Source organism: Phytophthora cinnamomi (assembly GCF_018691715.1).
Source record: "Phytophthora cinnamomi strain GKB4 chromosome Unknown Contig21, whole genome shotgun sequence".
Classification (NCBI taxonomy): Eukaryota; Oomycota; class Peronosporomycetes; order Peronosporales; family Peronosporaceae; genus Phytophthora; species Phytophthora cinnamomi.
In genome coordinates this window covers 244,130-266,826 of record NW_027150954.1, presented here as the reverse complement: position 1 = coordinate 266,826, position 22,697 = coordinate 244,130, and the positions used below count along the sequence as shown (strand labels likewise).

Sequence of the window (22,697 nt, the reverse complement as noted above, 5' to 3'; positions counted from 1 at the left end):
GTAAATTGATCTTCCTCTAAAATCTGCTAAAAACTGTTTATCATCTATGAAAGGGTTGGCAGCGGCTGGCTGTCAGAGCCCCGCTAATATGCATGTCTCTGATTGGTAGAAAGATGCTGCTTTCTACCAATAGGATCTTTTGGGTATGTGTGGACCACTCACTGTGGTGGTCCACTTCAATGTATCCATCGGTGTGTCTCACACCAATGTGAGGAAGCATCCAAAACGTTTAACAGATAACCTATCTGTTAAATTCACAAGTGGCTTGCAGCCACTTGTACGTGTAACCCCGTTACAAAAAGTAAGTAGGCCACCTTGTTGGTAGCACACGGTTCCCAATCATGGCCATTAAATCGTCGCGGGCGTTGGACCAGTACAACCCACTACCCCGTACTACCCGAAAAAATGGATTTAACGAATCTAACACCTGGATTGCAGCATTGAGTTCTTCTTTTTCGTTAGACGGATGTCCGCAATCTCTTCTGGGACTTTGATCACGCCCACACCCTGCCGTTTCTACTGCCGCGACACGGCTGTCCGTAACACGAACTCGTCTCACCAGGCCATCGATTTGTCTTCTCTGAATCAAATTCATGCAGAAAAACTTGAAATTCCCGTGAATTACAAAACGTCTGTCATGCCACCTCATAAGGTGTGCGCAGAAGTCGGCTAAGCTGTACTCGTGCATTCTACCTTCATTATCATTAACCGCGTGATATCCTCCTTTTCCATCCGGAAACAACGTAGGGAAGCAACACAGCATTAAATGCTCCGTCCCGTATTCATCTATCGGATGTTCTTGACGTCGCAGCTCACCAATAGGAATAGCAGGATCCGATGCATTTACACCTGCCGCTCTCATCAGCTGTTCTAATTCGCTCTCTTCATTGCCCTGACTGCCTTCAAGTTCAAACGATTCAGTTAGATTGTCAAGTACGTCACTTCTTTCATCATCTCCATTTGAGCTCGCCAATTGAGATTGAGCAAACACGCTCGCGTCATCGTACTGGGTAGTGCATGTTGCACAATCTTCCGTGCTGCAGGTGGGGTCGAGCGCCGGATCCTGGAGTTCGTCCGTCAAACAATATGGTAAAGTCGGCGAATATGCTCACTGCTAGTGACGGGATAATCACGATTCTCGCTGTTGACCTACTGAGTGTGACCTCTTAGCTCCTGTACTTCCTCATCTGTTACAGATATCGTTGGTATGTCTTGTGCGGTGTCTACTTCTTCTAGCGCCCGGAGATTTTCCTCCGAAATCGAGACGACTTTGTAGCGATCGTTGTTAGCAATCAGCCACTTCAACGCGCTCCGCACCAATGCAGGCCGGACGCGAAAATACTTTGTGGTTTTGTCCGACTTTGACGCGAGAAAAACAACCCCACATTCCCTCAACGGCCTCGGTACTTCTCTTACTCTTGCTCCAGGGTCATTCCAATAATTTATAGCATTGCCTCGAGTGAATTCTTGGCCGTCACGGTAGAGATTCACACACGTAGTGAACGAGATCCCCAATCCGACCAATCTTGCCTCAATCCGATTAAGTACAGCCAGTTCTTTAGGCACCTCACAGATTCGGAATCCACTGCTCCGACAGAACTTAGGTGTGCTTCGTGAGCGTAGTGATCGATAGCATCGATCACACAGCCAAATCGACTGCGTTGACTGCGTACCCCCGCCAGACACACTCGAGACAAGACCCTCCGGTATAATTTCCACTGCTCCTTCCTCGTTGCGAAGGGGATCAAAAAACCTGGATTCAGATTCGTACAATCTTAACACGGCATTCACTGAGTTTGCGAGTTCCCCACAGCTTCCGCATACGCGAAACAGTGGGTCATCGATGCCCCCGAAAAAGTCTACAACGTACACAATTGTCGCTAGGTGAGTCTCCCAGACCAGAAGTCCGTACGAAAAACACTAACCTTTTTTGTCGTCCTCGATATTTTCTTCATCGTCTGCATTCAATCGAAGCATCGACTTCTTTCTCCGCTTGTTGCGAGGAAGCTGCTGAGTATCTGCGTTCCGTTGTTTTTTTTGTTTCCTCGTGTCGCGCGAGCTGGGCTCTGGTGCGCTCTGCTTCTACGTCATCAACAGACACGGTAGGCTTTGGTGTTGCTTTAGGCTTTGGCGTTGCTTTACGATACGGGATTGTAGATTTTGCTGTTGCCTTCAGAGCACGTTTTGCGGCTTTCGCGCGTCGTGTCAACTTGGCAGCTCTTGCCATCGTCTTGCCGAATGGTCTGGATGCTCATTCAGAGCTGAAGCGACGGATGTTGTGAGGACTCCCCCAGCATCAACAAACCCACTCTACGGCTTAAATCTGTTAGATTTTGGGTGAGCCTCACCCGGGGTATGGATGAATAGCATCATCTCTCCGACCTCACTGATCTTTTGTATGGCGTTTTTTCGTGAATATTGACCAATGATTTGCATTGATTCTGTTTCCACCAATCCACTCGAGACATAGCTCGTATTTTTTACCAATAAAAGCTCAGTATCAGACAGAGGTCGGAACCCCCTTAACTCCGACGTATCGGGTCGGAAGCAAGCCTCAGATATGTATATCTGTATAGAGATGGCCGCCCAGCCACACATCATTTAGATATCACCTCCCTCTCCGACCCATTACGATGAGCCTCAACGATCTCAAGCGCGCCAACACCAAGCGCGCGCGCTCGACCGCTCTAAAGGCGTTCGCTTCCTCTCGAGCGAAGGGACCAGCCTCGAGCACGTTGGCGCCATGATCTTTGCCGAACCGAGCCGTGCAAGCGCCATCATCTTGACGATAATGGACAAGTTTGGCGTTTATCTTGCTGTCCACGCTGGCTCGAAGGGGCAGTATCTGTCACGGTACTCCGTGGCACAGTACTACCGACAGGTGAAGTGCTGGCTGCTCGATGAATATCCCGTCCCAGGTGGTGCTGTTGCAAGGCAGCTGCTAAGTATGGGTCGCACTCTGGAGCAGCACTGTATTAAGCGCGAAGGCGGTGGTTTCGTGAAGAAGGCGGTGGCATGCACCAAGACCGACTTGCAAAAGATGGTGGGATACCTGTATTCAACAGCTAGCTGCGCAGAGGACTACCAAGATGCTGCATTGCTATGCTTGCTCTGGTACCTGTTTGGCCGCGCTTCGGACTTGACCTTCGTCCGCAAACAGCAGCTCTCCATCGGTGCTGGAGGGGTTTTCTTCATCCGCATCATTCGGATGAAGACGTCTGATGAGCAAGCGCTGTCGCTTTTCCCCGACGCTGACTTCCGGTCGTGTCCGTTGCTGGCTCTGCGCTTGCGCTGGCATCTCAGGAAGCTCCATCGACTGCGCTGTTGAGCCATCTTCCAGCGCTAACGGCCCACGTGCCAGTTGAGCTGACTGCCTCTGTCCCCCTCCTGGAGATGCTTGAGGGCTGCGACGACCAAACTCCTTCAAGTGCACCAGCTCAGTCGAATTCATCCAGGGCACCATCACCTCTTGGGATCCACGTTCAAGTTAATCATCTCCTCGATCGAGTTGCGGGTCCAGATGGAGTGGAAGAACCGCTGAGCTCGCACTCCTTTCGCCGAGGAGAAGCTCAGCGTGCAAACGCTTGCTCGGACTTGACAGCGCAGTGGATCTTCGACCGCGGAGCCTGGAACATGACTACGACAAACAAGGCATTTGCATACGTCTTCAATACACCGAAGGAGGATCACCAAGTTGCGAAGGTGCTCAGTGGTATGGCACCAAAGCAAACCTCTGTACTGCCGTCGCTGGAAGCCTTCGACTCGACTACGCAAGATCAGATCCATGAAGTCAGCCATAAAATATTCAGTGCAAGCCACTCACTGGGAAATCCGGCCTTCAACATCAGCGTTGCTGTGCGAGAAGTGCTGACTGCGACGCTGATCCTTCACTATCCGTCGCTGTTAAAGATTAACCCACGCGGTAAAGTAGTCGCGAAGATTGAGCACTGCGCCGAGGAATCCGGAGTGACGACGACCAACCTGCTCACTTGGTCACAACAGCTCACAAGATCATCAAACCAAGCAAACGGAGTCACTGAAGACATGATCGAATGAAGTAAAGGAGCGAAAGCTGCATTCGATCATCAAACGGCCTTGATTGAACGATTAATCGAGCTAAATCGACAACTGGAAGCACGCGTAAACTCGTTAGAATCTGCAAACGACAGTAAAAAAGACGATATAATCGCACGACGAGGTGAGCAAGGATCGAAGCGACTGCGAGAAGAAGAAACAAACGTACCCCAGAAGCGCAGACGCCGTTCGAAGCTGCAACCGCTAACCGACACCTGGTTTGCGTGGTATGCAGGAGATCCGCGCGGCTGGAGATGCAACGACAAGCACAAAAACTCAGACGCCAAGCAGCTTGTGGCCTTCTTGAAGCTCTTTATCGAAGATGGGTACGTGCTCGACGAATCATCACCCTGCTACAAGGACGATGTTCGTCAGCTTGGGGAGTTAGCATCAGGCAAGGTCATGGCGTTCTTGCGGTTGCGAAACGTACCCTCATCAGGATCCTGCGCTGTGCTGAAAGCGCTTCGGCAGCTGCATCGCGGAGGAAGCCTGAACGTTCTCATCGGAGACTATCGGAAGCGCCTTGCCATCGGAAGAGTTGTAAATCCTGCACCAGTACACCATCAAAACACACTCAAACAAGTCCCATAGCCCAACACAATAGCACAGTCATTGTTCCTCGTGTTAGTTGTTCTTGCTTCCGTTGATGCCGCTTGCGTGGAGGTCTGCATCGTTCATTCAATCATAGAAATTTTACCGATGGGTGGAATCGAACCACCTTCATCCCTTTCGGGAGCTCTTCCATTGAGCTACATCGGTGGGGGTTAGACAACAACATCGCAGGGTACTTCACACTGGAGTGCTCGACGGGGAATTAACGACCACAGCTCTTCGTGGAAGCGACAACCCTCTTAGGTGCACCGATGCGCGGCACAACCCCCTCAATTCACCCTCCCGGGTGGTCAATCGAGCACTGAGTGCGCAGGTCAAACGGCGCAGTCAAACTTACGCGTGCACCACTCATTTGTTAGGTTATTTACGTGCGTAATTACCTGCTGTCATCCTATTTACGAAAACCTTCCCAACTTAGTTCGATATAAAGTTCTGTGATATGGTCGGATTCTGGTCGGAGTTGCATTCACGGTGGGAGACGTGATGATATGGTCCACTGTCGGCTTCTTCTGTTTTGCAACTCTGCAACTATATCTGCACATCCTCACCCCTTGAATCCATTTCCGCTACAGCAGTTGTAAAGTATGGCATTCAGGCAAGTTCTAGGCATCGACTTCAACTAAAATGACTTCCCGCTATCGTATAATCACATAAAGTGGCACAACTGCTAGCAAATACAAGGCACGCAAGATCTCTTCATAGAAGTAACAGCGCCCGTCGTTTTTTTTCAGTGTCAAATCACTCTTTTGCATTCAAATCTGCTACATGAAATGAACTACCTTACAGCCTCAACACTCACTCGCGCGTAGTTAGTTCTGGATGAAAGCAACTTGCACCGTTCAATGCCCCAACATGTTCACCCTTAGCTGGCTTTAGGCCAATTTTCCCGAACTCCATTAACATGTTAGTAGTTTGTACTATACATTAACGGTTTACTAGCGCTAGCGTTTGTTATACAACTCATGTTAGCGTGAAGACTAACGGCATCCTAGATGGTGACTACCCCAGTCTCAATAATGCCCAAGTCGATATCTTATCGTTGCCGCAAAACGATTTAGGTAACTAAAATGAGGACGAATCCTGTAAACGCTGCGTAGATTCTGTATAAACGAACAATTTGTTGAACAGCTAGACGTGATATCGTGATTTAGATTGTCGTCGGAAAGCTGCCGACGTTGTTTAGTTGCGGCCGTTGGCAGCGGGACTCGGGGTCGGGAACTTCGTGTAGTACAGCTTGCGGCCGTTCACAGCGGGACTCGGGGTGGGGAACTTGGTGTAGTAGAGCTTACGCACGTTAGGCGTCTCTTCCTTGGCGTCAACGTTAGCCGAGGCGCTGGCCAGAGCGAAACACAGCGTGGTGGCGATGGCAGCAATGGCGACGATCTTGATGAACTGCATGGTTAGCTCGAAGCGTTGCTCGGACGGGACTTGATGTGCACGAGGCGAATCGAGAAATGACAGCGTGGAAATTCGCTTCTCCGCTAGCCAGTGCAGTAGGGAGCTACGAAGTCCAACCGCACGCATCTTATCTTCCTGGATTAGCTTGCTGAAGTACATGTACTGTACATACGGTACTTCATATAACTGTATATTGCAACCAGTTTACATGGGGAAGGTCTGTACGTGTTATATAACGTATGTGCACGGCATTTCTTGAGAGGATCGTGCCTTCGTTGCGTACTGCATGTGCCATACACGCATACAGATTATTATAATAGAGCTGTGTCTATAAGCAACTGAGCACGTGTACATGTACGCTTAGTACTAGCACGGCAAAGATGGCGACCAGGAGAAAACTGGAATATCCTTTTTTATCACGAGCCTATGACGAACGAGAAGTGAACAATGACGAACTGGTAGTGTCTGCAAAGGCAATGCTGTATGTACTGTAAATAAAACTACGTGATACCTGCGTTAGAATGTCCCAGCACTGGTCCAGCACCTAGTTCTGCGGTTTCTCCGCGCCAAGTAAAAGAAAATGACGTCACATACAGATGATCAACCACACGGATGGGCCCGATCTTTAGAGTGAGTTTTCGGGTATAGACATTGTACTATCGCGGGAGTTCGCGTATGCGGCACTGCAACAGTGCGCGGCGCCGGGCATAGCCACCCATCATAACCGCAAATTTCATTTCGCGTCTTTTTATAAACATTGTACTATGAGGTAAACAAATAATAATAATAACAATAAATAATAGAATAAATGAACGTAGTGATGCTTGACAAAGATGCAAAACGCACATTAATAGTGCTTGTACTCAACCGTTCAGGGGCAGCCACGTCACTCAAGCTCCATACAACAGCTACGCCTACAAACATGTTCATGTACATGCATTTTAATAATATAAACCAGAGTGCAGTTTTATAATTACACTATTATAATGGGAAACCCCACACCAAAAAATCTGCGAGATGCTCGGTCGCACTCGCAGCACTTCGTCTATGTGGAACAGGTAGTAGCACTTGTTGGTCACACGTGCCCGAGCGTCGAGTAGTAGAAACAAGTGTGCGATTCGAGAGAAAACTGATTGTGTCGTTGTTGTTTAAGTGTTGTTGTAGGGGAAAGCACCTCGAGCCACAAAACCCCCGTTGACTACTCTTGACTACACCGGCCGCAGCCTTAGAAGAATTCTGCACGCATGCAGAAGCAGCTCCCAGAAACCCGCAGGTATTATCCGGCAGAACACTATTAATTCTCTCATAGTCACAGGCATCATGGTCAAAGACCTCAACCACCACTCTCTACTTCAACAAGTACACTAGTCGGTACTCAACCAACTTCACCTTTCAAACATGCTGTAGTAACCAGAGTGACCACGGAACGCACTCAGCGTCTCGCACTCCCACTTCACTTTGGTTGCTCAACGTGCTTCATTCGTGTTGCCGCAGCAAACCTATGCTCCCTTCATGTCAACGTCTGATCCGCAATCATAGTCCATGGTAGTTCCGGCATTCTCAGTACAATGCCTCATGACATGGCGAACATCTTCTAGGTTGAGCTGGTCACGCAGACGCTCAAAGACACACGGCCCTAAAGCTTTCGTAAAAATATCGGTGATGTTCTTTGCTGAGGGAACATATTCAATTTCCAATCGATCACGATCTACCCATTCAGCAATTGAACGCGTCTTTTTCGCCAAATGTTTTTGTTCTTGTGAGTTTCCATTATTTTTCACTTCCTTGATCGTACTTTGGTTATTACAGTACAGCGTAGCCACGGCTCGCTGGTCGATTCCCAATTCCTTCAACATCAATTGTGCCCACTTAATCTCTTTCGTGCACTTGTGCGCTGCAATTAGTTCAGCCGCACATGTGTCATCAGCTACCGTACTCTGCTTCTTACTCTGCCAGTGCCACACATTGCCATTAAGACGAAGAATCCAACCGCTTACCGAACGGCTTGTCTCCGGACAACCTGCGTGGTCAGCATCCGCAAAGGCGTCAAGCTTCACACCGTCCTGATCGATCTCCTCGTAGCGATAGACCAATCCAATGTCTTTAGTATCACGCAGATACCTCAATATGCGTTGAGCTTGACGAAAATTTTGCTTCGTGTACGCACCTCCATACCTTCCCAATGTTCGTACTGCATTAGCCAAGTCCGGCCTTGTGCAGTGAACGAGATACTGAAGTGAGCCCACGATCTCCCGAAATGGTAATGTCGGATCATTTATCAGTTTCGGATCCGTCTCGACACGAAGTGTTGGTTCATTGTGCATTTGAGGTGAGCGAACTGATTTGGCATCAGCCAATCCAAACTTCTTCAGCATCCGCTCAATGTATGCAGTCTGAGATATGCACAGTCTTGCCGGGCACATAATTAATTTCCATACCAAGTAGATGCTTCACTCGGCCTAAATTCTTCAGCTTAAATTTCTTCCCAAGAACTTCCACCACTTTCTTCGCGTCTCTCCGATCTGACGCGATCACAATATCATCGACGTACACTGTCAAGAAAATCTTATTATGATCTTCCATCTTGTAGTACACGCCGGCATCAAATGGGCACTTCTTGAACCCCATGTCTGCTAAATGGGTATGCAGTGTGTTGTTCCAGATCCGAGAGGCTTGCTTCAAGCCATACAAGTCTTTCAACAATTTGCAAACCCTCCCAGTTCCATCGCTGTAGCCCTCGGGCTGCTCCATGTAAATTTCAACGCCTTGCAGTACACCGTTCAAGAAGGCTGTCACAAAATCTATGTGCTGACAGTCCAGGCCTAACAACAACGCTAGAAGCAGGACTAGTCGGACTGACTCGATTCGCACGACTGGAGAATAAGTTTCCAAGTAATCCAATCCATACTTTTGTCGATAGCCCTTGATTGCCAGTCTTGCTTTGTGCCTCTCAATTTCTCCTCTTTCATTCCGTTTTAGTGCCAGTACCCATAGTGACGATAAAATGTTTATGGGCCTGTCTCGTGTCGGCTTTGGTCTTGGGACCAACATCCAGGTCTGATTTTCAATCAATGACTCGTACTCAACGTCCATTGCTTCCACTGAGCCGCATGCTCAGACGCAAGCGCTTCATGTACGGTTGTGGGATTCAGTAAGTCACAAACCGTAGCAATCATCATGCATTGAAACAACGTTTGCGCCAAAACAAATGTTCCAGAATCGTATCGACTGTTAGGTCGTCGCACACAGTTCGACCTCCGCACTGTTCTCGTTGCTGTACTAGTATTCACCGGGCTCCGATCGGCGCTCCCACTAACACCAGTACTCCCACTAACACCGGCACTGCTAGCTCCAGCACTCCCACTAACACCGGCATCGCCTGCTCCAGTACTCGGTTGTGCAGTGACATCGACTTCCATCGCTTCAGCATTTCTCCCACTGAAGTCGCTGTCATTGTCACTATCACTACCGTCATCACTGCTACTGTCATCATCGTCGGTCTCTTCATCCACAAAGGCTTCGGACACACCATCGTCGGTGTCATAGAACTCGTCGTCGTCATCATCATCCAACGATGATGAGGGCCCAGTAATTTCATCATTATGCCCTTCGTCAAACTCATCATACGGCAAATATACCCGGCTCACCGGTAAGGACACGAAATCGATGTGTTCGAGCAACTCTACTTCCTCGCCATAGTACCGCTTATTTATCAGATCTCTCACGTACATGGGATCGGCCGCCATGTCTTCATGAAACACGACATCTCGTCGTTCCACCAGATTTCCTGTACTCAAGTCGAGAATTCGATACCCGAGCGATGTCTTGGCATATCCAAGAAATATACCAGGGTCTGATCGCATGTCTAGTTTGGTCTTACGTTTCTTCTTCGGAATAAAGTGAAATACCACTGACCCACACACGTGCAGATCACGCACAACCGGCTTGTTTCCAAATAATTTTTCAATTGGGGTTACACCATCCATGCCTTGGTTGCACTCATGTTGTCCACATGTACGACATAACCAAGTACTTCACTCCACAGACAGTACAGCAACCCAGCCGCTTCGTTAACAGCCCGCACTTTACTCATCAACCCGCCGTTCAGTTTTTCAACCAAACAATTTTCCTCTGGGGTATACGCGTTGGTAGTTAACAACTCGATTCCGTGCAAGGCAAGGAAGGAGATCAGTGCCGTGTTGACAAACTCCTTCCCCTGATCACACGAGAAAACATTGATCGAGTGTTCCTTTTCCAATCGCAATATCAAATTCATCACATGCTGAGCTGCTTCACTCTTTTCCTTCAGAAGATAACACCACTTATACCGTGATGCTTCGTCTCGAATGAGCTGGAAGTAAATATTTCCACCAGGAGTCAAACACCTACATGACAGACGTCCGACATCAGGCGCGCATAGCACTCTGTCTGACGTTTCCTCTGCTGACGATTGTAGGCCATTCGCCTTGTTTCGCACGCGGACAGGCAATGCAGCGAAACTGACCCTTAAAATCGTTCAAAGTGAGCGACTCCATACCTTCAACCATCTCCAATTGAACCATCTTTCTCATAGCTTCGACATTCTGATAAGCAAAACGCATGTGCCACAACAGTAATTTGTTCTCCTTTGGAGTTGAAGTCATTCTACACACAGTAGAGTTCGAGCGAACGGGGGACGTATCCAGCCAGTAATGTCCATTCCTCTTCTTGAACATCAGCTTCACACCTTCATACATCTCATTAGTGAAGTAGGCGACTCTATCTGCTGGGTTACGGGTAAACGGCGTGGATGGAATCCAGCCATCCAGTTCAAGCAATTCTTGACTCAGAAGATTAATGAGTCCATTCGGAGAATAACGCGTTTCCTCCAAGTTCAATATAAATCCGGAGTCATTCGGATCTAAAACATTCATTGTCCGTACTTGGACCAGACCAATGCCTTCAGCTTTGGCACTACCCCCCTTCCAGTCATTGAAATACATATCATCTTCGATCAATTCATGCTGAAATGAGTCCACACTAGGGGACACATGCACATCAGTACCGGTATCTAACATCCATTCCTGCGTAAATTCATCTGAAGCAGCCAGGACCTGTCGTGAAGCCGCAGCATCACTCGAACCTCGCATCATGCCAATGGTACCAGAGGGTTTTACCCATCGACCCATGAAGCCAATTTTCTTATTCTTTTTCTTCTTTGAGGCGTTTTTACCTCGCGTCTCGCTGTCCTCACTGTCGTCTTCATCATCATTTTGGCCCGCTTTCTCCTTTTTCTTTTGTTCGGCAAGCCACTTTCAGCACTTAGCCCGAAGATGACCAACTTTGTGGCAAAAATGACATTCACGGGTCTCTTTCCACGTGCCTCCTCCTTGGGACTTCTTTCCAGGATCTACTTTGTTTTGTTTCTTGGCTTGCCAGGGTCTTTTTCCCTGGACTGAACCAATAATTTTGTCGCCGTTCTCCTTCTTTTTCTTGGAGAGATCGTTGTTTTCATCATCGGATTCATCCATTTCGGCTTCACTTCGCAGAGAATTCAGCACTCGTTCGAGATCAGGAGGATTTTCATCTCTATTGAACATTCGGACAACGTTTCGATGGGTTCCTTCTACTCCCGTTAGAATGATACTTGCCATCTCTGCATCACCGATCTGATCATTCATGTTCTCGAGTTGGCGGCGATAATCCTCTAGATCCTCCAAATATTTATCCATTTTCATACCCTTCACAAATTTCGCGCCATACAACTTAGCACGAATCCGAATACTGTTTGCGAAGTCTCGCCGTGTCTTGTCTCGCACGAACGCTGTCCACATCTCACTCACCCGCGCGAAATTGCAGGCTTTCTTGGCATCCTTTGGGAGAAGCCCACAGAGCAAAGCATCCCGCGCAAACAGGTTGCGCTCTTCATAAATTTGTTGCTGGGCGGCATTCTGCGCGTCTGGACCATCGGTCCCCACAACCACATCCCAGCAGTCTCGTTGCCTCAGATATGATTCCAATCGAGCCCGATACAAATCAAAACCACCATCTGCATCATACTTAGGCGTTTTAGTAGCAGCGGCCACTTTCCGCACCGCTTGTTGCCGTTGGAGAGCTTGACCTACTTGTTGACCATGTCCTTGATCTTGTTGCTGTGGTTGCGGCTGCCCTTGTTGTTGCCCTTGTTGACCTCCAGCGTTACCACGGCGCTGCAACGCACCAAACTCCATTTTGCCTCTTGCTTAACTCCAAATCCCACACAGAAGCCATTTGGGCCCATAACCTGCGAGATGCTCGGTCGCACTCGCAGCACTTCGTCTATGTGGAACAGGTAGTAGCACTTGTTGGTCACACGTGCCCGAGCGTCGAGTAGTAGAAACAAGTGTGCGATTCGAGAGAAAACTGATTGTGTCGTTGTTGTTTAAGTGTTGTTGTAGGGGAAAGCACCTCGAGCCACAAAACCCCCGTTGACTACTCTTGACTACACCGGCCGCAGCCTTAGAAGAATTCTGCACGCATGCAGAAGCAGCTCCCAGAAACCCGCAGGTACTATCCGGCAGAACACTATTAATTCTCTCATAGTCACAGGCATCATGGTCAAAGACCTCAACCACCACTCTCTACTTCAACAAGTACACTAGTCGGTACTCAACCAACTTCACCTTTCAAACATGCTGTAGTAACCAGAGTGACCACGGAACGCACTCAGCGTCTCGCAAAATCTAACGCCAGCATACCCTCGTGCGTACGATTATGCAACAAATCCTCAAACTAAATCCAAATGAGTCCACCACCTCAACTTGAGGTTCCCCAGAATACAATGAGTACAGTCCGGAAAAAACCTCCGAGGTTTTTTCCCTCTCCCTAACAACCAGCGCTGGGCCAACAACGCCGCCCCACGCTCCTGCCATGGCGTCTCCGCTCGCGTCGAGCGCGTCCAGCTCCGCCCCCGCTGCGTCCACGGCCGCTCCAGCAGCGCCCGCAGCTCCCTCTGCCTCCCTCGCACCCAATGCAGCGCCCCCCGTCCCCAGCGACGCCGCACAAGCCGCGCAATCCGCGTCCAACGCCGACAACGACCCCGCCACGGACCATGTCGACGCCGAGGCCGTGGCCGTGCCGCGCTGCAGCACGTGGTTCGCCATGGACAAGATCAACCCCATCGAGAAGCGCATGCTGCCCGAGTTCTTCTCCTCCTCCTCCTCAAAGACGGCGGAGCTCTATCTCAAATACCGCAACTACATGGTGCACGCCTACCGCCAGCAGCCGGGCGTGTACCTGACGGCCACGGCCTGCCGCCGCAACCTGGCGGGCGACGCCTGCGCCATCCTCAGAGTGCACGAGTTCCTCACGCACTGGGGGCTCATCAACTTCCACGTGCCGCCGCACGCGATGCCCCCGGCCGTGCACGCCAACTACCACCTCAAGCTGGCGGACACTAGTGCCGCCGCCCAGCAGGGGCCGGTGGCCATGCTCGTGGCCGCCAAGAAGGAGAACGCCCGGCGGGCGGACACCGCGCTGGCCTGCGAGGCCTGCGGGGCCGCCAGAGGCCCCGACGACGCCTTCTTCGAGCTGAACGCCGAGGCCAAAAAGAAGTTCACGAGCAATGGAGCGGCGGGCAACGCCGCCACGCCCATGACGGCTGCGGCCAATGGGAAGGCGGCGGTGGGTGAAGGCAAGGAGATGACGGTGGGGGGCTTCGCGCTCAGGCCCGGGAGCGGCATCTGCGAGGAGTGCTACATCCGCGGAGCCTTCCCGGAGGGGTACGAGGCCGGGGACTTTGTGCTGATGCCGACCGTGGCCAAGAACTTGGCGGCGGCGCACAAGTGGACGAAGGAGGAGACCGACTTGCTGCTGGAGGCCGTGAGCAGCACCAGGACCAGCGGCATCAAGAGCCCCGAGAACGAGGACGACGACGGAAGCTGCGACTGGAACTTTGTCGCCGCCAAGGTGGGCACGAAGACGGCGGACGAGTGTCTGCTGCACTTTTTGGAGATGCCGCTGCTCAACCAGACAGTGCCGAGTCAGGGAAGGAGTCTGGGGGACTCGATTCAGGCGCTGCGGCCGTTTACCGCTGGAGAAGCGCTGAACGCCCCGGTGCTCAACTTGGCGGCACTGGTGGAGCAAGTGGACCCGCTGGTTGCGAAGGCTGCGGCCCACGCGGCTATTGGTGCTATCAAGCGGCTGCACACGATGCCTGTGCCAACGAAATCGTCGGAAAAAGAAGCGGTTATAGAGACCGGTGGACCAGCGGATGGAGTCAAGGTGGAGAGTGCGACCACTTTGGCAACTCCCGCTAAGGCAGGAGATACCCCGGCTACCTCGCTCGAAGATGCGGCGGCAGCAGTTGCTAGCAGCGCCGAGGCCGCGGGAATCGCGTCTGCCGTCAAGATAGAGGACGCATCGGCAGATGGTGACGTTGCCATGGAGGACGTGTCGTCTTCGACCACGACTACAGAATCTGCCTCAAAGACAGAAGATGGCAAGAAGGGGGACACAACACCTGTCTCGAAGGAAATCATCGCTGTTACAGAAGAAGCCGCCAACGCTACAACTGTTGCATTGCTAGCAACTCGGGCCCAGAGAATCGCAGATGACACTGCTGCGGGCCCCGTGCGAGACTTGGTGAATCAACTTCTGGAGAACCAATTGCGGCAAATGGAGCTGAAGATGCAGCAGCTCAGTGTACTAGAACAGACGATCGTCGCCGAGAAGGAGCAGCTTGCCAAAGAAAAGTACCAGCTCTATGTGGATCGGCTAGCATTCTCCCAGGAGAAACTAAACGGCCGATCTGGACCATAGACCCCCTTGAATTTCTCCATAACAATCGCATAGCATTCAAGCTGGCAAGCAGAATCCAAAGAGATGATGAATTTTCCCGGTATGCCCACTTTTATTGCAGGAACTTTTTGCCAGGAAGTAATTAGCAACTCGTTTCGCGGCGTGTCGGTTGGGAGGCCGTTCATGGTACGTTTTTGCGCGAAAATAATAGAGCCACACCTTGCCTGCACCATTGTTTCGTAGGCAAGATGGAGGTCACTTACACTGGAGCTACTTCACTTGGGCCCCGAGGAGAAGAAGCCGCAGCGGTGACAGTGACGGTGGACCCTCCAACATGCGTCGTACGTACGAAGGTAACAGCAACGCTATGAGCTTTTCCGATAGAATCATAGTACGCGCGACTTATTTTCACTTGTACTGTGCAGAGCGATCAAATTGTGCTGGATGCACTGGCGAATCCAGTCTCAAACGTCAAGAGTGTGGAGCTACGCCACTTTGATCTGGATCAGTTGAGCGTCCAGCAACTAGACTTGCTTTTTGGTGGCTGTGGCCACGAGTGCCAGAGCGTATCGCTCGAGAAGTGTACGCTTTCCGGGGATCGCTTTTTCGCCATGATGACGGACCAGTTAACGAGGAATCGCGTCAAACTTGTGCATTTTCGAGTGAGAAGGTGAGTGAGCGTAATTTTACATGAGATTTTGAGCAGGAAACTCACGCTTGGTCCTTTATTTTACTTTGCGTTAGTTGCCAGCAAGTAAGCATGACGTCTCTAATCGCCATCTCGGCGCTTTTTACTTCGTCTCTTGTGACTCTAGAGCTGTCGTCATGCAAACTACCGCGCCAGGCTGGAATCATTTTGAGTCAGTCACTTCAATCGTGCACGTCACTTCGTCATCTGCTCTTAGCCGACAACAACATCCGCGATGGTGGCTTACGCGCCATCGCAGATGCGTTAAAGCTGTTGATCGTATCAAGCGGCAGTGCCATGTCGATAGTTCTTGGCAAGCTGAACGATTCCGCACCGTCGATGTTGGAGCAGCTCGACATTTCTCGAAATGGAATCACATCGGCAGGATTCGCCACCTTGACACAACTTCCGCTGCGCCGCCTGAGTGCAGCTGGCAATGTTATTGAAAGCGGCGTGGGGGCATTATTAATGGACAATACCTCGATGATGGAGACGCTGTGTGTGCTTGGGAACCCTCTCTCGGAGGATGGCAAACTGGAGCTGGTACGCTCACTCTTCCGTCGCCGTGACAAGACAGGCAAAAGCGCCTTACGTGAGCTCGATTTGCGAGCGTGTGGCTTCAATTCGGTTGATGGTCTGGACTTACTGCAGCGGAGTTTCCTGCAAGCAGCAACCGCTGGCCAGCAATGCTCTCTCCAGACTCTCTACTTAGACAAGAAATCATCTCTTACGGAAGAAGAGGATGAAAAACAATTCAAGGGAGGTTGTGAATGTCTGAAGGAAGTTGCAAAGACAAACTTTCCAGGTCTGCGCCTTCAATTTCAGTCAGGTTCGCACCTGGAAGAATTGCCAGACCCCATGCAAAGTGGGGATCAGTCTGGGTGTGCAAACGCACTTCAAAACCCAAGTGAGCAACCACAGGATCCACCTTTCACGAGAAAATTAGGAATCAGTAGTGAGCTTGAAGCCGTGGCCATGGCGACCAAAACCAGCATAAACGCCACTTTGGCTTCGGTTGCTGGCTTGCCCACCTCCCCATCGTCAGGACCACACAAAGTCTTGAGTGCAGAATACCCTCGTTCGGATAAATCTGTTACAATTCACGCTGTGGCGTCGGATCCACTACGAACACCAACTGCAATAGTCCAAGCGCACCCACTGCAACAGTCCAACCTCGCAAACTCGTCAATGATGCGCGTTGAGCCTGTTGCACCGCTGCCAATGCAGCATATCGACGTCGAGTACATTGTCAGCAAGACTATCGAATGTATGAGTCACAACTTCGAGCAACGCCTTGGCCAATTTTTGTCCCGAATGGAGACGCAGCAGCAGGAGCGGGTACGTGGTTTTGTGAACTCAGCTTGAGGCAATACACAACCTAAGAAGATGTTCCTCAATGTCAACAGAATTCATCACAGGTGCAGTTTCTGGCAGCCAAGCTGGAGGCATGTGAACGTGCTCTGCCCCGATTGGAGGCGCGACTGGATATGCTGACAGATCGAGTTGCAGCCGGGAATGCTCAACTAGCCAAATTGCAGGCGGACGTTGCACTCCAGATCCAGCAAATACGGCAGGAAGTTCTCACGCAGCACATGTCCAGCCCGTACAACTCTACGCAATTATCTCCCACGAGTTCCCTTTCCTCTCGGATGCAATCGCAAGTGGAAGAAATGGTGTCCAGCAAAGTACAAGCTAGCGAACAGCGATTGTATTCTGAAGTGGACCGTGTCCGAGCCGCACAGTCCAATGTAACACCAACAGACCCGCATGCAGTGGTAAATGCTGTTTCGGTTCACTTGACGCAATTCAAGCGAGAGTTCGATGCGAATCAAGCTGCCGTTCTGCGCCAGTTCACCGAAAGTGTGAGCTCAGATGGGCGTCGACTGGAGGAGCGGATTGCGCAGGTAGAGGCTCAGATCGGTAGCCTCGAGTCCGTCATCCAATCCGAGCAGCAAGCGTCATTATTAGCTTTGGAGGCTATCTCTGATGCATTTCACGATCCTGCTACACCTGTCTCCACGCGGAAGGCATAGCGTAGCAAAAAGAAATGGAGACAGATTTGATAAGAATACGACGGCGTGAGCACTTGATAACACGGTTTTGTTAGCGGACCTCTCGTTCGGAGCGAGACGACCACTGTGACTCGTATGCATATCGTTGGTGTACCTGGAAAATGTATTGGATCGTGATAAACCTGCACCAGGGCACACGTAGCTGAGAACAGATCCGCACGGCGTATGGATATGGACGACTCCTATCATAATCCGTCTTTAATTACAAGTACTCGCCCCATTCCGGGCACCGAGTCCGGGCTCATTCCTATATATTGGCACATTTCGTCAGGAGAAGTGGAGATTATGGTTCATTGATTGGTGCAGGTAGTTCGTTCACGTACGGTGGTCTGCGCAACCGTTGTGACCACCGCAGAAAGCGGATACGCGGATGCATTTAGATATTTGCTGTTCGCGTCTTCGATGTGTTATCGAATAACGGTGGCTGACGCAAATAACACCCCCTGATGTCATCTGGGATGGACATACGTTATCTTCGGATCTGTTTGAGTAGAGAAAGAAATGGAGGTACACGCATTTGTATAATGAAGGCTTCACATTCAACTACTAAAATAAAAGTACGTATGAAGCATACGGTGGGAATGAAAGCAGCCGCCATGTCTTCCCCTGGATGAACTTTATTGTCCGTGAGCAGCGCAGCCTTCCTCGTGTGATCTACCCCACTTCGCAATTTGCTCTTCATGGACAAGCTCAAAACAACACTACCAAGTACACCTCAATCATGCGTCTTCACGTTCTAGCGCTACTCGTCGCTGCGGTTGGACTTCGATCGCTGATGCTTCACCGAAAACTGCTGACACGAAGTTGGTTGCATCCAACTTCCGCTCAGCTATTGTGAACGAAAACGCTATTCCAGCTCAGAGACTGCTGAGAACTGCTGTGCAAGAGGAAGACAGCGAAGAAGATGCCGACGAAGAGAGGGGCGTCCTAGACTTCGACAAGCTCACGGCTTCGATCAAAACGATGTTGGCTATCGCTCGGCTGAGATCGTGGCTGAAGAAAGGCACATCTACCGACGATGCCCTTCAGAAACTGAAAGTTAACCAAGTAGTAGTGAGAGTCCAAAGTTAGATACGTTGGTCACGTACGTAAGGGTCTTCAACAAGAAGAACTCTAGGGGGGGAAAAACGACTGTGATGAAGACGACCACGACCGCCTATGACGGACGAGGCCATAGTGGCGAGGGGGAATGAAGCGGCGACAAAGTCACCGAAGACGGAGACCACCGCATTACAACTGAGGGAGGCCCAATTCGAGCAATGGATAATTGGTCTGGATGATGTTTTGCCGAAGGTATTTAAAGTCCAGGCCGACAGTGCTACCGAAACGGACAAGCTGATCGCAAGCCAGTTCGCCAAGTACTTGAAGGAACCCCCTCGATGCTACGCAAGTGCTCCGCCTAACACCATTTGAATTGTACAGTTTTAGTTATGTTTAAAACTGTACGTACATTATGGTGATCGCTCTATGTGAGATAAAGTGATTCACATTGTATTTTTTGTCCTGAAGCTAGGTTTAAAAAAAAAGTCCACGTACGTCGAAGTAGTGAACATATTGTCACATGTCCGAGCGGACTCGACCGATAACTCGTTAATTAACGCGGTTAGCGGTATCCAGCGGGTCAGTCGTACTACTACATGTAGTAGAAAGTTTTGCCTCAACATGCAACTGTGTTTGTGGTAATATTCGATGCTGTGACAGCGCTGCTGTTTCCCTCCATTCACTTCGAAGTAGCAACGTACTAAAGCGAATGAAGTTAAACAATTTTTGAAGACATAATGTCACGCTATGACCAGGAGAGCGTGCGTAAACTGCCTACCCCGTTTTACTGTTTGGCGGGAGTGTCTTGGGACTAACCTTGTTGCTTTTTATGCGTCTCGTGGAATATGGTGACACTGGTGAACAACAGAGCGTGGCGAAGCACCGCGAGCACCCCGACTATAAGACGTTCGCGGGCGGGCTAGTTCGAGCCTTGATCCGTGAGCATGATTATGCTAGCAGTCCTAGCTGTACTGTAGTTTATGATACCAAGGTGCCAAAAGATTGGTGTACTTTAATACGGCTATGAGAAATCTCAAACGAACCGATCTTGTCGCGACATAGTACTAGTGACCAGGATCTGCATCATCACTGGCCAGCACACAATTCTGTGTATCATACTCGTACATATCGTGAAAATAAAAAAATGTCACTGTCGCGGAAGCCCAGGCCTGAAATTTGTTTTTTTTTCTTAAAAGAAAAACTCGCGCTATAACAGGAACTTGAAACAACACTACATGTAGTTAAGTATTGTATAAATGATCGAGTACGCTAGAAAATATGTTGCTTCGACGTTGTCCAATAGACAACAAGACACCTGACGCTATACCATATATTCAACCCGTTTTGGTGCAGCTAACTCCACAAGTGGTATGTCGCTCCTACTTCGAAATACTTTGAATCATATAGTTGACTCCACACACATACGTTTTCCCTCAGCTTGCTCTGGCGGAGTATTCTCTGCTGTTGACGCTTGTGTCAACGAAAGAGTAGGACCCACATTAATATTTTCCCAGCGAAGAAGCCCCATGACTGTCTCCAGTACGTTTGCCCGAACACTTCTCGGGTCCCCTATAGCCGAACATCCCGTCAAATGAATCTCGCAATGCTCCTCTCCATTTTCGTCAACAACCGGCACGAAATGATTCCACATACACGCATCGTTCGCCCAAATCTTTTCTAGCGAACCACCGTATCGAACAGGGTCCTGCGGGACACTTTGGGTCACGATCGCGTAGCAGCCATTCGCTTCGAAAAGACGAAAGCGAAGGTACAGCAAACGCACCACTTTCTCCTCGCCATCTGGGTCCACCTTCTCGCGCGCGATTAAATAGGTATCATCATTGAATTTCTGCACGACCTACATCAGGCCAACACAAATAAAAGAGCAAGTTAGTACCAAACGGCACGCCGCATTTTTCCACTTTCGATGCTTACATGGAACTGCTGTGTCGCTGCCTCCGACGCACTTCGGTAAGTTACGAATTTGATCTCGTTCGCCCAATTGCGATCCACCAGGTGCGTCGCTGACCGCTTCCGGAAAATCTTCTTGAAGGAAAAGTACAGCTTGTCGTCCTTGAACCGATGCAGCGTTGTCCACCCAAAGAGATACACACGCTGTGTGTCCGCAAAGCCCACTTTGTCCACCAGCGTCCTCTCGCGTCTCGAGTTCAAAATAATTTCATCGATGCGATCTGCGCTGAACCCATTCTGAACTGTTGGATCCACAGGGCTCTCGCGACACAGCTGCCTGTACACTCGCTCCTGGGCCTGTTGCTCCCGGGCCATTTCCTCCAGCAACCCTTCCATCCTGTCCTCCCCCTTGACTCTCTCTCCCATCTCTTGCTGAAATTTGAGGTTCTGTCGCATGAGCTTGTTCGCCTGCTCGCGAGTGTCCTCCAGGCGTCGCTGCAGGTCCGCAATGCGGTCCGTCGGGGCCGCCGAGACGGAGATACGGGACAGCGATTGGTCCACCTGGGACAGCAACTGACGGTGCGTCTCCTCGAGGCTCCGGGCCTCCTGACGCAGCGCCTCCATGTTGTCCTTGTCCCGCTGGCGCGCGCGCTGCATGGCCTCGCGGTTGCGGCGCCGGCGCTTGTCCAGCGACGCTTGCCGCTTGAGCTCCTTGGTCGACTGCATCGCTCGTCTAGCGACTGGGAAATTGATTGCCACGGGTATTTCAGCGGGAAAGTCATCAAGTTTTAGTGATGAAAAGGTAAAAGTTACTAAATTTTGACGAAAAGAAATAAGAGTATTAATAGTTGCTACTATTGCGTTTCCGATGGAGATGCTCTTACGCTGCATATTTGTACAAAAGTTATGTTAAGAGGAAACAGAACATTGCATATAAACTACATGGATACGGGGATTCGTCACCAGCATACATTTATCTTTGGCGAGCGTCGAGAGTTATGGGCTTTGTGCCGACGGTGTATGTGCTTGGTCGTTACCTTATAAAGGTTAAATGTACCCAATACAATCCTCAACCTTGAAAATGAAATGAAAAAGCTTACATTTATCAAGATATCTTATGTAGCCTATTATATGCTACATAATTTGCAGTTTCCAGAGCCGTACTGAAGGGGTTAAAGTACTACCTTGTTGTTTTAGTAGAGAATTTTTTGGTTTTTTTTTTTTTTTTTTTTGGGGGGGGTCTCGTTTCAACTACAGGCATCGCCTCCAAGAGAGAAATGTTTTACCGTCGAAACGATGAACTCGATTATTGCTAAACGTGTAATTAGCACACATACAGGCAACTGTACAGAATCCGTGATTTTGTACGAGGTTCACCATTGTTCGCACACCACTGTATAACTTTTAGGAATCCTAGAACTAAATGACTGCAATGAACTTCACTTTAAAACGAAACGAAAACGATGTAAAACAGTCGCTAGCGTTTGCAAATGTTTTGCTAGAGTAAGGCAAAAAAAAATGTGCAGCTAGACGTTTTAACCCCGACGCTCTCTATAGGCTGCGAGAACTCGTTGGGACCCACAACTCGGGGGTACTGATCTTTTCATATTAATTTTGTTGCGTTTGACAAAGATGATGGCCAACCATATGAACGTTCGCTGGGAACTTCTTGTCATCGAGATCTCGCTAAACAGTAATTGACCCTTCTACGAGAGAGCGAATCGGGCGCACACTAACGTGCAACCTCGACGCTCTTAGGAGAATGGAAATGTTTTCAGAGTGACAGATTTACAACGTACAAAACATACTTCCGAGTAATATTCGTTTCTATTCATTCGACAAATACAACACTACGGCGTAGTATCAATACTAATGCACCTTATATAATGTTCGAACAAACACTAAATGTATGCGAGGCTAACGTTTGCAAACTGTTTATATGTGTATAACAAGAAATGGCGGGGTTAGACGGTTTATTATGTAGCACTTTCTAGACCACGAAAAACATGTTGGGTGGAAAAGGTTGTGGTTCTTACCTCTACTGCGAGTAGGCCAGCCGAGAACTTCATTTCCTCCAATGAAATGCTTGGATGCCAAGCACTACCTCTTTTGCAAAACTGTGATGCTAACATCGACTATTTGGA

At 49.8% G+C, this 22,697-nt stretch overlaps 4 protein-coding genes across 4 annotated transcripts; 2 read left to right on the top strand and 2 right to left on the bottom strand.

Annotated features, from left to right (window-relative positions):
• Positions 1 to 5,865: 5,865 nt before the first annotated feature.
• Positions 5,866 to 6,210, bottom strand: IUM83_03497 (uncharacterized protein; the record flags this gene model as incomplete). The annotated part of the gene is made up of 1 exon (XM_067927502.1): positions 5,866 to 6,210. One exon carries the CDS (start codon positions 6,208 to 6,210, stop codon positions 5,866 to 5,868), a length of 345 nt encoding a protein of 114 aa, XP_067795161.1.
• Positions 6,211 to 12,972: 6,762 nt separating this feature from the next.
• Positions 12,973 to 14,862, top strand: IUM83_03496 (SWI/SNF and RSC complexes subunit ssr2; the record flags this gene model as incomplete). The annotated part of the gene is made up of 2 exons (XM_067927501.1): positions 12,973 to 13,749; positions 13,831 to 14,862. The coding sequence occupies 2 exons, from the start codon at positions 12,973 to 12,975 to the stop codon at positions 14,860 to 14,862; spliced, it is 1,809 nt and encodes a 602-aa protein (XP_067795160.1).
• Positions 14,863 to 15,089: 227 nt separating this feature from the next.
• Positions 15,090 to 17,562, top strand: IUM83_03495 (uncharacterized protein; the record flags this gene model as incomplete). The annotated part of the gene is made up of 5 exons (XM_067927500.1): positions 15,090 to 15,194; positions 15,267 to 15,511; positions 15,586 to 16,072; positions 16,757 to 16,867; positions 16,936 to 17,562. 5 exons carry the CDS (start codon positions 15,090 to 15,092, stop codon positions 17,560 to 17,562), a joined length of 1,575 nt encoding a protein of 524 aa, XP_067795159.1.
• Positions 17,563 to 20,041: 2,479 nt separating this feature from the next.
• Positions 20,042 to 21,279, bottom strand: IUM83_03494 (Avirulence protein (Avh); the record flags this gene model as incomplete). Its single annotated transcript, XM_067927499.1, has 3 exons — positions 20,042 to 20,211; positions 20,296 to 20,500; positions 20,578 to 21,279. 3 exons carry the CDS (start codon positions 21,277 to 21,279, stop codon positions 20,042 to 20,044), a joined length of 1,077 nt encoding a protein of 358 aa, XP_067795158.1.
• Positions 21,280 to 22,697: the final 1,418 nt, after the last annotated feature.